This window comes from Gymnogyps californianus, unplaced genomic scaffold (genome assembly GCF_018139145.2).
Source record: "Gymnogyps californianus isolate 813 unplaced genomic scaffold, ASM1813914v2 HiC_scaffold_93, whole genome shotgun sequence".
NCBI classification, from domain to species: Eukaryota; Metazoa; Chordata; class Aves; order Accipitriformes; family Cathartidae; genus Gymnogyps; species Gymnogyps californianus.
The window spans coordinates 164,484-179,983 of NW_026114486.1; the positions used below are offsets into that span (position 1 = coordinate 164,484).

Here is a 15,500-nt window from a genome sequence, read left to right on the forward strand (position 1 = left end):
AAGAGGAGGCTTTGGAAGCTGAAAAGGAGGGTTTGGGCCAAGAAATGAGGCTTTGGACTCTAGAAAGGCGGCTTTGGCCTCTCAAAGTGAGGCTCTGGATCTTCCAAAGTCAGACTTGGGGCCTTAAACATGACGCGCTGGGCCCTCACAATGAGGCTTGGAACCTTAAAAGGGGCTCTGGAACTTACAAATGAGGCTTTGGTAACCTAAAAATGAGGCTTTGGGCCCTAAAGATGAGGCTTTGGGCCCTCCAAGAGGGGTTTGGACCCTAAAAATGAGGCTTTGGACAGTGAAAATGGGGCTTTGGACTCTACAAAGGAGACTTTGCAAACTGAAACGGCGCCTTTGGAGCATCCAAATGAGGCTTTGATCCCTAAAAGTGAGGCTCTGGGCCCTAAAAATGTGGGTTTGGGCCCTAAAAATGAGCCTCTGGGCCCTTAAAATGAGCATTTGGACCATGAAATGAGGGGTTGGCTCCTAAAAATGAGGCTGTGGGCCCTGAAAAAGAGAATTTGGGCTCTGTAATCAGGTTTGGACCTGAAAACGGAGACTTTGGACGCAAGAAATGAGGGGTTTACCCTGCAAGTGGGGTTTTGAGCCCTTCCGGGAGGCTTTGGGCCTTCCAATTAAGGTGTGGATCCTCAAAAATGTCCTTCGGACCTGAAAAACGAAGCTCTGCGCCCTAAAACTGTGGAGCATAAAAATGAGGGGTTAGGCCCTAAAAATGCACACTCAGACCCTCCAAATGGGTCTTTGGAAACAAAAAATGAGTCTTTAGACCCTCCAAATGAGACCTGAGACCCTCCAAATGAGGCTTTGAGCCCTAAGGGAGGAGTTTGTACCCTAAAATGAGGGTTTGTACCACAAAAACTAAGCCAAAACTAAGACTTTGGGAAGGAAAACTGAGGGTTTGGTGGAGGCCGATGGGGTGTGGGGCCAAGTGGGCCCCATCCAGCCGCAGGCTGTACACCTGCTCCCCCTCTGCGTTTAACAATGGGGGGGACAGGGGGCTGAATTTGAGGGGTGTGTGTCTCCCATTCTCCCCTCCAAACCTGTGAGCAGCAGAAGTGTCCACGTCGCCTCCGTGCCGGTGACGACCATCTGTTCTGGGGGAGGGCTGAGGGGGTCGCAGTAGCTCCGTGCCGGTACGACTCCTCTAACGCTGCCTCACGGCCCAGTGGAACAGCCCCGCCTTTACTTCATCAACTTCTGGCGCATCCTCCAGCGCCGCCTCCATCACTGCTGCTCCTACCCCCGCCATGCCCGCCGGCAGAGCTGCGGCCCCTCGACGTCGTGGCCGCAGCGGAGGAAGAGGCAACGGCAGGAGGTGCTGAGGCCGCTGACCCAGTGGGGGACCTGGGAGAGAGGGGGCAGAGGGGTGAGGGGGTGCCTGGGTGCCCCTCCCCAGCCCCCAGCGGGGTCCCCGTGGGGGTCTCCGGTGTCCCCCAGCCTCACCGCGACGAGAGGCGGATGAAGGTGACGCTGCCACGGGGCCAGCCCAGCAGGCAGCCACCGACCCCGCAGCTGCAGCCCAGCAGGGTCCTGTCCCGCATCAGCACCCGCGAGTGCTTGAGGCCGCACCAGATGACGGGGACAGGAAGGGACAGAGGTTGGGACAGGATGAGGACAGGGCCCCAGTGGGCACAGGGCCACTGTGGGGGCAGGGCACCCGTGGGGGTGACCATGGGGACAGGGATGGGCACAGGGCCACTGTGGGGACAGGGAGGGGCACAAGACACCTGCAGGGACAGAGACAGGGATGGGGACACTGGTGGGGACAGGACACCTGTGGGGACAGCGACGGGGACATGGCACCTACAGGGATGACACCCAGGTCAGGCATAGGGTCAGTCGCAGGTTGTACACCTGCCTCCCCTCTGCCTTCAAAAATGGGGGGGTCAGAGGGCTGAGTTTGGAGTGTGTGTGTCCCCTCCAGTGTCACCCCCACCTCAAGGTGCTCTCCCCATCCCCTCAGTGTCCCCCCGCAAACCTCTGAGCAGCAGAAGGATCCACATCACCTCCGGGCTGGTGACGACCACCTGTCGGAAGCAGATGGAGGCAGGGAAGCTGATGCGGAAGATGTGCTAGGGTCCTGCTGTAATCCAGGAGGAAGAGGTGCTGCTGGGCAGTCACCAGCTTGCGGTAGCCGTGAGAGGGGGGAGACAGGATGGAGGCCATCAGCGCTCACTGCCGGCAGCGGCCCAGGCTCTGCAGGTACAGCCCCTTGGTGTCTGCAGGGGGGGAAGCAGGGACATTGTCACCGGCTGGGGGACAAAGTGCCACCACCCCCTCCTCCCTTGGCAATGGCGGGGACTCCCAGTTGAGGATGGTGGCCTTCTTGCAGGGCCGGGCGCTGGCAGTGGCGGGGGGGAGAGGGGTGCAGAGGTGGCACCAGGCGGCCTCGCTGTCGCACACCGCCTGGAGGTGATGACAGGCAGACCCACGGCAAGCATCACCCCCCACCCATCCTCGTCCACCCCACCGCCATCCCAGCGGCCTCACCGTCACATCCTCGTCACCGCCAGTCGGATGCCAGTGGTGATGGTGGTGAGAAGCCTGGTGGTCCATGGCTGCTGTCTAGTGGCCCGGCCATGGGATACTGACTCTCTGTGAGGCGGTGGCTCCCATGGAGATGGGGGTTCCAGAACATGGCGGAGGGGAGAGAGGGGGGAGGTGTGGAAGGGGGGAAGAGAGGCCCTGGGCCGGGGGCTGCTCGGCCTGGGGCAGGCCCCACGTGCGCCATGTCGAAGCCTGGCCTGGCTGCCGGCAGAGCCCACCGCCTTCTCACATCGGTCTTCACTGGCATAGGTGGGGAGGGCTCTCAGAGTCCTCCCCTGAGGTGATGCTGCCTCGGATTGGTCCCCTAGGCTGTCACTCTGGCCTGGTTTGGGGCCTGCCCTTCCCTGAGGTGATGTTTTCTCTCACTGGCTGCCTGGGATTTCTCCCTTCCTCCTCCCATCAAATAATGGGTCAGTTAGTTTATCAGTCACCCACATGCTGCTCTCCTGCCAGCTGTGGTTGGTGGAGCCGGCATGCCCCGCCCTCACATGATGCCCAGCTTTTTTGACTCCTGCCACCTGTCCTGCAGGACTCAAAGCCTGATTGGTTGCTTCCATATCAATCGTGTGCCTAGGCCCCACCTCCTCAAATGCGATTGGCTGCCCTGGGTCCACTGACTCCCCACAGACTACTGGGCAGACGTTGCCGGGCAACTAGCTCCGCCTTTACGCTTTAGACCCTCAACATGGAACTGTGCGCCCTAAAACAGGCTATGGGTCATAAAAGACGGGTTTGGACCCTAAAAATGAGGATTTCGGCCCTAAACCTGAGGCTTTGGGCACTGAAAAGGATGGGCGAGATGCTCCAAATGACGCTTTGGACCCTGCAAAGGAGGGGAACCTCTCGGTTCCTCTACCCTTTGCCCCAGGGTGCCACGTACAGGGTAGGACTCTGGGCTCGGGGACAGGGAAACTTCCCCCGGCTCACGGGCAAGGCTGTGCCAGCCCAGAGCACGCAGGAGGTTGCCACCTCTCATCACCGGGACGCATGAAGACTCGCCAGCTTGGCAGAGCGCGGGTGCCTTTTCGTGCCCTGGGCTGTCTCAGGAGGGGGCTGGTCGCCTAAAGCTTCCCTCCTCCTCCCCTCCGGGTTTTTGTGGTCCAGTGGGGCAGCTGGGGCTCAGTTGGAAGGACACCCCAGGTCAGCGTGTGCTGTGCTGCCAGGGGCTGCTGGAAAGGGAGGGCATCGGGCAGCTCTCTGGGCAACCCTGCTTCCTTTGGGGGCTGCCATTTCCCCTTTGCCCTCTGCCCCCCTAAAGAAAAGCCTGCCACAGTTGACAGGTTGTGATCAAACACAGCTACTTTGGGGGGAAAGCCTGGCCGAGGGGTAAACTTGTCAAACACGACTGCGGCCAGGGTGTGCTGAGGGATCAGCTGTCCTGCAGGCAGCGGCAGAGGGCAGGAACGACGCTGCCTGCTCCGCATGCTCAGGGCGCTCCCCGCGTGAAGGACGCCACGGCACTGGCTTGGCTGATGCAGCTTTAATTTTCCATTTTCCCAAGGAGAGCTTCACCTCTCCCTGGCTTTGCAGGGCCAGCAGCACAGAGCCCTGGTCGATCCGGATGCCGGCCGCTTCCTGATGCCGGCCGCTTCCTGAGAGGAACTCAGGATCAGCATGGTCTGAGATGCCAGCGAACAGACCGAGGGCTCGACGTCTTTCTCCAAGGCCTTGAGGGCTGCGACAGAAAGAAACGGAGCAGAGATGAAACCCCCCGTGTCTGCAGAGACCCCCCAGGCATCCCCTCCAGATCAGGCCAGCCCCACTCGCCTCTTTCCCTGGCCAGGAGAGAGCTGCTGCACGGGAATGCCCCAAATGCCCCTGACATGTTCCCCTGCCCCTGAAGCGTTTCCCTGGAGGAGGGCAAGGCATGGCCGCACCGCCCCAGATCTGTTCCTGCCCCAGCCCCCACACAGCACTGCCCCTACTCACCGCAGACTTACACAGCTTCTCCGGGCTTTGGTCCCTCAGGGGCCGCGCGGCAAGCCCTAGGCACAGAGCTTCGTCAGACTTCCCCCTCCCCAGCACGCTCCCAGCAGCGCAGCGCCCGGCCCTGCCGGCTCGGCTGCCCGCCCTCCTCCCCCTCATCAGGGCTGAGCCCAGGGAAGACCAGTACCCGAGGGGGGTGGGACTGAGCAAGGCGGCCGCCAAGCCCACCTGCGTGGGCAGAGGTGGGAGAGGGAGGCCAAGGCCCTGCACGGGGCTGCTCCTTGCTGACAGTGCAGTGGCAGGGACTGGGGCCAGGCTGCCAAAAGAGGGACCCCGGGGGCTGTGGCTCACCGATGAACCTCACGGCCGCCTCTCGCACGGTGGCCTGAGCGTCCTTCAGGTATGGCAGGCTCTGATGACAGTATTCTTCAGCCCTGCTCCTGTCCTGCACCACCTGGAGAGAGCACAAGGGGATGGGCATGTCACAGCCCCTCCGCAGGTGGCCGGAGCAGGCCCTCCTCGCAGCACCCCGCGTACCCCTTCCCCGCCCAGGCCATTCCCATCTCCCAGCCAGGAGCCCCGTGGGGCTGAGGTTCAGAGAGAGCCACAGGCAGAGGGGAGCCAGGGGTGCTGAGACCTCTCCCTCCCGCTGGGTGCGGGGAGGGAGAGGGGCCTGGAGAAGAGCCCTTGGGGGCTCCGTGCGTGAGGGCAGGGAAGGAGGATGCAGCTCCGGGCTCCGGGCTCCGGGCTCCGGGCTGGAGCAGGGCAGGGGAGGCACAGCTGGACAGCCCTCCCCACGGGCACGTGGGGCAGCCCTCGTCCAGCCCGGGCCCTGGGGCTTGGGGGTTGTCCTCACCAAGCACTCTCCGATCCTCCACGTCTGCTGTGTCTGCAGCAGGTGTCGGAGCTGTTTCCACTTGAGGAGCTCTGCTGCAGCAAGGAGGGCTTCCCCGGAGGCCTGCAGAGCAGCAGAAGCTGGGAGATGGCACCACGGCCTGGGCAAGGAGACCTGGCATCCCCCTCCTCCTGGCTTTGTTCCTGGGGTGATCCCGCCCTCAGGAAGCTGGGACATGGCCTGGCCCAGACATCTGGGGCTCTCTTGGGCACAGCCCTGGGGGACAGGGATTGAGGCTCAAAGCCCTGGCCTCCGACACCTGCGGGGACAGCTGGGAAGCCTGGAGGGACTCGCGTCTTCGGTGGCCACGGGCTGCTGCTGAGCCCTGCTGGACCAGGTAGGGCAGGCCTGGGAAATGGCCGTGCCAGCTTCGCTGCCCCTGCTCGCGCTGGTTCTGCCGGGACCCAGCCCAGAGGATGGCTGCATGGGGGGAGCGGGGCTGGGAGGGCACCCCAGCTCCCCATCCACCTCTGCAGCAGGAGGCACGGCGGGAGGCTGGAGGGCGGTGGTGGGACCGGTGCAGGGCAGGAGGGGAGCTCTGCCCTGTCCTCAGTGACTCGAGCGGCGGGACCCTGAGGTGGCACATATTCCTAGGCTCTGCCTGTCAGCAGCCCTGGCCCCTGATGCCCAGACCAGCCCTGTGGTGTCAGCACACCCTGCCTCGCATCACTGCTCAGGTCTGAATCTGTACCTTGGCCACACTCTGGCTCTGGTCACTCATGCGAAAGAAGAGCGGGAGCAGGCCCTGCCGCACGTTCTTCCTCATTTGTCTCTTGTGTCTCCACGCCACCTTCTGCATCACCTCTCTGAAGAGGCGGAGGGAGAACTCTCGCAGCTGGCTGGACTCCTGCTGGGGAGGAGGACAGGAGGACTTCAGCAACAGCCGCTCCCTGCCCACGGTGAGCAAGGGCGTTAGCGTGCCTGACGTGACGGGAGATGCTCCGGAGGCGGGTCCTGAACAGGGGAGCTGTGGGGACCACATCTGCAGCGGTGGCTGAATGGCCCCGGGCCTGTGAAAGGCCACACAAGAGGTTTCCACCAGGTGGTGCCGACGCCTCCGAGTGCTCCCCCAGCCACCCAGCATTCACCACCAGCCGCACCAGCCACGCCAGCGCGGAGCTCCCCAGGGACGGGCTGAGGAGGAGACCAGCCTGGCTGGCCCTCGTCAATGCCTCCGGGGCACACGCTGCCGGCTCAGCCTCAGCCCCCCGCTACGGCGCCTGGGGAGAACGTCTGGTCCCGCCTGGCAGCGCAGCTGGGGGAGGCCTCGGGGCTCTGAGAACAGCTCTCGGCCTGCTGGTGCTTTGCACAGGGGCCGCGCTGGGACCCAGCACAGGGTCTCAGGTCGCCCGGAGGCACCAAGCTGTCAGGGAGAAGCCGTGCTGGGCTGCAGAGCCCAGGGGAGTGAGGAGGGGAGCAGCCCTGCCCGAGTGCTGACGGCAGGCCTGCGCTGACGGGCAGCTTTCCTTGCAGCGTGCCCATCGCCGTGGCTCAGGCTCCTGCAGCAGCCTTACGTGGTTGAAGAGTGGCAGGAGCTTCTCCGCCAGCTGCAGAGCGATGGGGCTGGCCTCCTGCCTCCTCATATGACCCAGCATGTTTCTGAAGACAAGCAGGGCCTTCATCTGGATATCTTCGTTGCCAGACTCCAGGGTCTCCACGATATCTTCCAGCAGGACCCGCATTTTTCTTGCCTGGAGGAAACACACCATTTCCTTTTTGTGAAGCGCTGAAAGACCACCCTGGCAAAAACGCTCTGCTCACCGAGCACCAGCCTCCCGTCCGGCTTCCCTGGCAGCGGGCACGGGAATTGCTGCAGCCGCCTCCTGGCCGGCGGTGGCCACGGGCGCACGGGTGGGCATGCGGGGAGAGCGAGGGGAGGAAAGGGAGGGTAGGAGAGCAAAGACTCCGTGTCCCCTGCTCAGCCACCCCCTTTTCCGACCGGCCCGAAGCGCACGTGGCTTGGTAACCCTCTGTGTCTGGAGAGCTCCCCAGGAAGCCAGCAGGCCACTCCATGGCAGGGCAGGTGTTTGGAGCCGGCCCCCACCTCCTGGCTCCCAGCCAAGGCCGAGCCACCGTGTCACCCCCTGGGCCAGCCCCCAGGCTGCCAAGGTGGCTCCACCTGACTATGCCCCACTCACCGTCTCAGGTCTCTGCGACAGCGTGACGAGGCCTTGGAGCACCAGCGAGAGCATCTCCAGGCTCTGATGCCTCAGAGACCTCCAGAGATTGTACGTGGCAGCAAACTCCTTTGCTCGAACGTCGCTGGCGGCCAGCAGCTGAAACAAAGACGGCAGTGAGAGAGAGACTGGCAGAGCCTGCAGGGCTCCTGCAGGGCTCCCCACACTGTGCGGCCCCTGGTTCCTACTGGCAGCTCAGGGCAAGGGCACCGGGGCCAGAAAGCCCGTCCTGGGGGCAGCTCTGCCTGTGGAGGGCCGCTTGGCCCCCCCCGCCCTGTGCCTCGTCGCACACCGCACGGCGTCTTTGTTGCCCCCTCCTGTCCCCTGACCATCGTCAGCCTCTTGTTCTCACGCCTCTGAGGAGCGCTTGAGCAGCGTTTGGGGGCAGATGGGAGGGGAGAGAGCTGTGCCTGTTTTCCTGGAGAGGCACACACAGCCCTGCAGGTGAGCAAGGCCTGCTCTGGTCACTCACAGTCAGCTGGAGGATGCAGGTGTCCTCTAGGACGGTGCTGAACAGCCTGCGCATCCGCTGGTTCCGCAGTTCGATGCGCAGCTCCCTCAAGACCTTCTCCAAAGGCTGGAGCCGGGAGAACATCACCTCCCACATGGCCAGGGCAGCGCTGCAGACCCAGAGCGCTCTGTCAGCAGGGCTGCCTCGGCCACCGCCCCGGGACCGGGCCAGCCCCGCGCACCCAGGCTGTCCTGCAGCCCTGGCCCTGCCCGCCAGGAAAGAGCCCTCAGGGCTGTCGGGGCCGGTACCTGTCAACTGGTGGAGAGCACTTCAGCAGGCTCTTGACCACTTCCCTGGGGCACCGGTTGGTCAGCAGGAGAAGCAGGGAGTCCACGCTGTGCCGGGCTGGCGCCACACGGATGTGCTCCAGGCTTCCGTGGATGCCACTCATGATCTTTGGCACCTGGAGGGGACACAGGTGAGGATGGTGCTGCCACTGGAGCGCAGCCATTTCCCCAGCTGCTGCCACTGGAACCACTGCCCTTCCCATCCCTCTCTGCTGGCTTCAGCTTGGGAGGGAGGGATGGAAGGGGGAGGGAGGGAGGAAGGGAGGATGGGAGGGAGGGAAGGAAGGAAGAACAACCCCTGAAAGGGCTCATGGGCAGGACAATCCAGCCACAGGCCGCTTACATCCGTCAGCCAGGAGTTCGGGTCTTTCATGGCCTCGTCCAGCATGCTGCTGGCCCCCTCCTTGTCAGAAATGCTGGCATCTGTCATGGCCTCAATGGCCGTGAGGATGATGTCTGTCCTCTCCAAAGACTGGAGGTATTTGCCAAACACCTGTGGGAGGAAGGAAGGAAGGAAGGGAGGGAAGACATAATCACACCGAATGCCCTGGTGGTGATGCTTAGCTGAGCCACGTGAGCAGCTTTGGCGAGAGATGGCCAGCAGCGCTGCCAGCAGTGCCCGCAGGAAAGCTGGCAGCAGGGGCTGCAGTCACTGCGCGCGGCAGGATGAGAAGAAAGGGCCCTCGGGGTGAGGGAGGAGGGCTGGGATCATGGGCACAGTGTGCTGGCCCTACAGAGAACCAGGGCTTGCTGGTGGCCAGGAGGGCTGGAGCTGCTGCTGGGACACTGGAGTGCCGCCCTCGCATAGTCCCTGCTTGGGGACAGCAGGAACCCTCTCCCCAGGGACACTGAGGCCATGCCAGCCCCGCTGCCTCTGGGTCCCTTTGCTGACACAATTCCCCTGCCGATGCCAGGGACAAGAGGCCCAGCAAGGGGGGAGCTCATTACCCTGGTCGTGGCGCTGGTGCTGGGCAAGGAATGACAGGAGATGCTGGCAGCTCCCCAGACCCTTTGGTGCTGTAGATTATCCTCTGGCCACGCACTGCCTAAAGAGGGGAGAAACACTGAAGAGTCGTCAGGACACAGCATCTTTGCCAGAGCGAGCTTTGGACTGGGAACGGCGGAGGAGGGAGGTTACCACCCACGGTCAGGGGAGGAGGTGGTGGGCAGGGGTGTAAAGCAAAGGGTGACGGGCGATGGCAACAAGATGGGAACATTCCTCAGGAATGACGGAGAAGGATTAGGAGAAGGGACAGCTTCTTGCTACAGGCACTGGAGGGCCCAGCGGGCATGATGCCCGGCTGGATCTGCTCTTCACTGCTAGGGAAGAAGTGCTTTTGGGACGTGGTCATCAACGGTAGCTGGGGCTGCGGGGCCTACGAAACAGCCAGCTTTGAGATCCTGAGAGGCGTGAGGAAGGAGAGCAGCAGAGGACAGATCCTGGACTTCAGGTGAGCCTTCAGCTTCTGCAGCAAAATGACAGAGTTGGGATCCTACAGAAAGCAGCTGTGAAGGGCAAAGGAGGTGAGGGAAGCTGGCCGACTTCCATGGACAGCCTCCACCAAGGCTCCACAAGACCGGTCCATCGCAATGCTCACGAAAACAAGCAGACGTGTCAAGAGATGCGTGCGTGTGGAGGGACACAGGCCACCACGGCTCCTCTTACATCTTTGCTGCTGGAGGAATCTGAAGAGGTGGTGAAGAGCATGCAAAGCCGCACGGCTGGTCTCTTTGTCCTTGCAAAAGCTGAGAAGGATGAGACGTCCCAGCAGCTCTCCCAGGATGGGGATATGGATGCCGCCGTGGCAGGCAGGGCTGTCGTCCTCTCTTCCAAAGGGGCACCAGGCCTGGGCGAGGGAGGCGCAACATCAGAAGGGCTGAGGAGCAGCAGCCTGGGCCAAAGGCATGAAGCCAAGAGTCTGCCTGGGCTGGACGGCCGGTGAGTCAGAGCTTTGCAGGGCCCTGCCGGCCCCGGCTCCCAAAGCAGCTAGAGCCGGGCCGCATCCCTGCGCAGGGAGAGCTGCCAGGCCTGGGCTCCCGCCGTGCTCCTGGGGCAGTCCTGTCCTGCGCAGGACTGGGGGCAGAGCTGGCTCCCGGCAGAGAGGGGACTGGGGAGAGAAGACCGTGGGGAAAGGAGGGACCAAGACCCCTGCTGCAGGGGCAGAGCCTTGCTGAGTGCCCTGACCTGTGCCCCAGCTTGCCTCGCAGGCACCCCTGAGCTGCAGGCTGCTCCGGTGTGCAGGGAAGGGGAGACGGCCTGGCTGGAGGGGGCCTGGCTCCTTACCTCCAGTGAGGAATAGCTGGCCAGCAAATAGCTCAGCATCCCAATCCTCCCCACGGCCCTCTCACGCACCGCCGCGCTCGGGGACTTGGTGAAGGTCAGCAGCATCTGGGAGGAGAGAAGCTGCTGGTGTGCCCTGGGAGCAGACGCCCGTGCCAGCAGAAGCAGCACTGCTGAACTCCGGGCTGGACTCATTCCATTTTTGTTTCCAGGCTTCCTCTGAGCTTGGGCAAAGCCTGTTGTGGGGTTCCTGACCCGAGCGTCCCCCGCAGGCCTGGCCCAAATCTCCCAGGCCAACCGGGTGGCCAGGCAGGCGGGCAGATGCCACCCCCAGTGCTGCCTCTGCTCCTTCCCGTGCCCTCCCCCAGAACACAGCCCCGTGTCCCCTCTCTGGGGAGGCAGGGCTTGCAGGCAGGAGCCTCCCTGGGGGTCTGCAATGGGGGATGGGGATATGGCCCCCTGGGAGGGCGGGAGAACAGAGCTTCAGGGCCGGACTCCCCATGCAGGACAGGCAGGTCCCAGTGGGTCTCTGCCCCATTCAGCTCTGGGGAGGAAAGCACGAGGGACTGCGAGGCAGGGGGACAGCAGGCACCAGCTGCCACCGCAGCGCTGCCTAAATCAAAGGGCTCAAATGCCTCCCACTGCTTTGGTGCAAGGAGATCTTGGCGGGGGCAGAGCTGTCCCAGCAGCGCCACGGGCAAGGCTTTGCCGAGACACGAGAGGACTCTGCGGAGGGGAAAGGGACTTGGACTGCAGCCAGGTGACACCGGGCTCCCAAAGAGCATGGTGGGCAGCCCCCGGCTCCCCGACGGGAGGTTGGCACCCTCCCTGCAGTGTGGTCTCTGCATGGCACTGGGGGGGGACTGTCCGTTCCAGAGTGGCCACTCTCTGTCCTCCAGCGTGGAGAACAGCTCCTGCGAACCACAGGCTTTGCCCGTGCCAGACCTGCAAGATACTCTGCAGCTCCTTGCTGAGGCTGGAGGCGGGAGAGTCGAGTACCACCGTCTGCAGCATGGTGTCCATGGCGTGCAGGGTCTGCAAGGAGGACAAAGGGCGGTGGCAGTCTTTCCCTCTCACCCGCAGGAGACGGATCTGAACTCCCCGTGCAAGGGGAGGAGACCCACGCTGCCTGGCGGTGCCCGGGAGAGACCTCGTGCCAGACAAGCTGCTGTGGGCAGCGCAGCCTGCGGCACTGGATGCGGCCAGGCCCATGGGAAGGGGGCGAAGAACGAGGGTGGGAAAGCAAAGCCAAGAGCCTGCCCTGCCTTGCGTGTCCGGGCGTCTCTCGGCACAGGGCAACCAGGGGGCCCCAGGGGAGCCCAGAGCTCCTCACCCAGCGCTTACCTTGTGGTAGAGGGAAGTGTCCAGGCCCTGCATGTCCTCTTTTGGAGGAAGGCAGAAGACACTGCTGAAGCAGGCGTCTAAGAGGGGTATCGTTTGGCCCTCCGGCACCGCCTCCGCTGAGCTGCAGAGAGAGGGGCCTATTGGACACAGGGGCTGGGAGCGGTGCCTCCAGGCGCCCCTGGGGAAGGGGTCCCTGGGAAGGATGGAGGCTGTGGGGGGAGCCCTGCCTGGAGGCACCTCCTCCCTCCCCGACCCTGGCCTGGGCCAGAGGACACTCCTGATGCCTCCTGCCCGCCGGACAAGCCGTGAGCAGGGGAGAGCAGAAGCCCTGCAGACGTCACCGTCTGACTCTGCCCGGATAGGGGGTGCCCCCCGGCCAGGCCCAGGGCCGCTGGCTGTGGAGAGGTGCCAGCCAAAGCAGGGGCTGGGCAGGTACCTCAAGGCAGCGATGGCAAGCACGGCTTGCTGCCGCACCGCCGTGCGCAGGTGATCCCTGGGCTCCTCTTGCAGCAGCGCCTGCAGAACACAACCGGGGTGGGACCCGTCAGCCGCCAGCACCCAGTGCCAGCAGACGTGGCACTGGTCGGCGGGGCTGGCCGAGCTGTCCGCCCCCACCCCGGTCCCGGCCCCTCCCCGCTTCAGCGCTGTCGTCACGGTGTGCCGGTGCCTGGGGGCCTTGCCCCCTTCCCCAAACCTGCCGGGTGTCCCCTCACCCTGATATTCTCTGCCAGCTCATCTCTGGGGCAGAAGACATCCAGGCCCTGCGACAAGCCCTTGTGCCTGGTGGCTCTGCACAGCGTGCGGATGCTCTGGAGAAAACGCATCTTCTGGGCCTCGTCCTGGCAGCCGGGGGACAGGGAGACAAAGGGGGAGCGTGAGAGGGGGAGACACATGGCCAGCACGACCAGAGCACTGGGGGTGCAGTGCCTGGTGGAAGACCTGCGGGGGAGCCGCTCTGCCCAGCCGGCAGCCCTCCAGCAGCCTGGCAGCAGGCAGCAGAGCTGGGGGGGCCGACAGGAGACGCAGGCACAGCTGCCAGGGAAATGACTGCCGTTACCTTTTCTGTGCTCTTGAGAAAAGCCTGGATGCAGCGCACAGATTCCTTTTCACAGACAGCTAACCAGCTGCCATCTAGTCAAGGAGGAGAGCAGAGAGGGCTGTCAAGAGGGCCCCAAGGCAGGAGAGAGCAGAAGCAGCAGCTCTGCCCTCCGTCCGGCCCCGTGCCCGCTCCCCCTGGCGCAGTCTCCCTGGAGGCACCTGGGCTTGAGGGGGCCCAGCAAAAGGCCACTCACTCACCGGTCTGCAGCGGCTGGACCATGCACACTTCGTAGGGCTTCAGGGGAGAGCTGCTCTCCTGGGGAGCCCTGGCCTCCCAGGCCACCCTGGGGCGGCGTGGGGGTCGCTCCGCCATCCTGCGGGACGGAGCAAAGGGGTAGGGGTGGGGAAGGGGGAAGCTTCGGCGAAACGCCTTGGCGCCGCGGGGCTGCCGGGGGCGGCGGGGAAAGACGCGGGCTGCGCTCAGGGGCTCCTCGCCAGTCCCACGCTCCTGCCCTTTCCCGTCGCCGTCCTGCCGGACACTGCGGGCTGGGGGCCGCAGCCGCGCTGACCACATGCAGCGCAGTGGGGAGTCACAAAGGGAGGTCACAAAGGGCCCCACTGTGACCCGCCGCCCAGGCAGGGAGGGGCAGGGCAGCCCCTGGGAGGGCACGGGGCCGGCTCAGCCCTGGGCACCTGGGTGCTCTCCGCGTGCCTCCAGGCTCCCCTTTGCCCTCACGTCCCCTGGGGACCTCCCTGTTGCCCTCCAGTGTGCCCCAGAGCCCCGTGTTCACCTAGCCGACTGATTCGAACAGCAGCTAAGCTGCTCCTTGTGTGGGCCTTTAGAGATTGCTGGGGATTTCTAGGGTGGGCAGCAGAGAGGATATGCAAGGATCCGCTCAGCTTGTTTCTCGAAAAACCTCATCCAGCTGACACAGGCCGGGTTACTTCAGTCCCACAGCGTAGGTTCAACTACAGACCAGCAAAGCCCCTTCAGTAGAACACGACCAACTCGCAACTGCTACGCAGAAGGATCTGAAAAAGGGCTGCCTTGCCCTTCTCACCTCCCCTGCTCGGAGGCTCCGGCTGCCTGTCATCCAAGGCCGAGCTCTGGCACAGGAAAGCTGCGCAGCCCTGGCTCAGACTTCCCGGGAAATTGCTAAGCTGTGAGAAAGACCAGAGTCGAACCTTGCAAGGTGAGAAAGGGGAAATGCGGAGAGAGGTTGGACGGTTGTAACCTGCACAGTTAGGAACTCAAGCCTTCAAGAGGAGAAAATCCCATCAAAAGATGGAAAAATCCAAATGGAAAAAATCAGCGAGCTGGAAGACAGCGACTCAGCAAGACTTCAGATCAGCCCAGTGCACGGAGCAGGGACCCCGACCCTTCACCCCCTGCCTGAAGCCTGCCTGGCCAGCAAAGACTCTGAAGGGTCTCCTTCAGGGAGCATGCTAACACCTCCCATAGTGCCTTGCTCCTCTTTGCCACCTTTTGTGTAAAGCAGGTTTTTTGGTTAAATTGCGCACACCCTGCTCGCAAAGCAAGAGATGCAACGAAGGCACCCAGTAAGGGAACGCTACAGCTGGGACCTAAAGTGATTTTTTTTTTGAGAAGGCAAAATTGCCGCTCAGCTTTTTCCGGTTCAGCCACATCTCAATGCTCTTGCACAGTTTTCACTCGGATTCTCTTCAGCCCCAGCTCACGCAGAGTTCACTCCTTCAAGTCCATCACCATTTCTTTGCTGGAATTCTTACTCATCAGAGTCATAGACTGACTACGCTGCTTCTCCTCTGTATCAAATTGGACTCTCCTCTGACACTACACTCAAAAAGACTAACAAACCTCCAAAAAACAACCACAAAAACCCACACCACACCAGCGCCAGGCCCTCTGAAAAACCCCAGTGCTCTCCATGGCACTAGGAGAAAATGGAGCCTCTTCCTTCAGTTTACCTGCTAACTAGGTAGCTTCCAGTATTTTTGCACGCTCTTCCCTTGGATTTCTTTTTCAAGCTTTCCTCCTGGTATTTACATTGTACAAAAAATTCTTACACCTACAGAGAAAAAGATCAGGACAGAAAATCATTTCAAAACAATCTTCTCTCACTAGATCTAAACCCTGCTTCTTAACAGACCCCATAACTTTTTCTGAGAACATTTTAGCTTACGCAGGTTCAACATTCGATTGATTCCTTGGCTGTTTAGGTTCCCCTAACTAAAGGAAACTCTAGGGAAAGGCATGTTTTCAAGTACTTTGGTCCCTCAGCATTTTTAACTGACAACAAGAACCCTTCAAGTAGGGAGGGTCTGGACCATCAAAAGGAAGCTTTTAACTCCAGAATCAAAGCTTTGGACCCTAAAAATGAAGCTTTGAGCCCTAAAACAGGGGTTTGGAGCATAAAAATGAGGGTTTGGACACTCAGGATGCGTCTTGGACCCTCAAAAGGAATGGCTGGATCCTAAAAATGCTGCACTGGAGCCTGAAAAT

The 15,500-nt window shown here is 62.3% G+C and overlaps 1 protein-coding gene and 1 long non-coding RNA gene across 2 annotated transcripts; both read right to left on the reverse strand.

Annotated features, from left to right (window-relative positions):
- Nucleotides 1-1,297: 1,297 nt before the first annotated feature.
- LOC127029286 (uncharacterized) lies at nucleotides 1,298-2,868 on the reverse strand. The gene is made up of 3 exons (XR_007768170.1): nucleotides 2,503-2,868; nucleotides 1,991-2,231; nucleotides 1,298-1,356 (listed from the first exon to the last, which is right to left on the reverse strand). It is a non-coding gene; the product is annotated as an uncharacterized LOC127029286 (long non-coding RNA).
- A 1,199-nt stretch (nucleotides 2,869-4,067) lies between these two features.
- LOC127029280 (uncharacterized) lies at nucleotides 4,068-15,056 on the reverse strand. Its single transcript, XM_050914849.1, has 20 exons — nucleotides 14,966-15,056; nucleotides 13,277-13,392; nucleotides 13,038-13,111; nucleotides 12,694-12,819; nucleotides 12,417-12,496; nucleotides 11,981-12,101; nucleotides 11,582-11,671; nucleotides 10,640-10,744; nucleotides 10,022-10,202; nucleotides 9,304-9,401; nucleotides 8,699-8,848; nucleotides 8,317-8,471; nucleotides 8,030-8,177; nucleotides 7,519-7,656; nucleotides 6,895-7,071; nucleotides 6,072-6,227; nucleotides 5,342-5,443; nucleotides 4,837-4,939; nucleotides 4,500-4,544; nucleotides 4,068-4,234 (listed from the first exon to the last, which is right to left on the reverse strand). The coding sequence occupies exons 2-20, from the start codon at nucleotides 13,389-13,391 to the stop codon at nucleotides 4,068-4,070; spliced, it is 2,331 nt and encodes a 776-aa protein (XP_050770806.1). The 5' UTR covers nucleotide 13,392; nucleotides 14,966-15,056.
- Nucleotides 15,057-15,500: the final 444 nt, after the last annotated feature.

Excerpts from the sequence above, each read along its gene's own strand:
- LOC127029280 (XM_050914849.1), bottom strand. The coding sequence starts at position 13,391 with ATGGCGGAGCGACCCCCACGCCGCCCCAGGGTGGCCTGGGAGGCCAGG. Across the intron at positions 8,178-8,316 it reads TGCTCTCCACCAGTTGACAG|CGCTGCCCTGGCCATGTGGG; the intron begins GTACCGGCCCCG and ends CTGGGTCTGCAG. Across the intron at positions 7,657-8,029 it reads CCTGCATCCTCCAGCTGACT|CTGCTGGCCGCCAGCGACGT; the intron begins GTGAGTGACCAG and ends TCTTTGTTTCAG.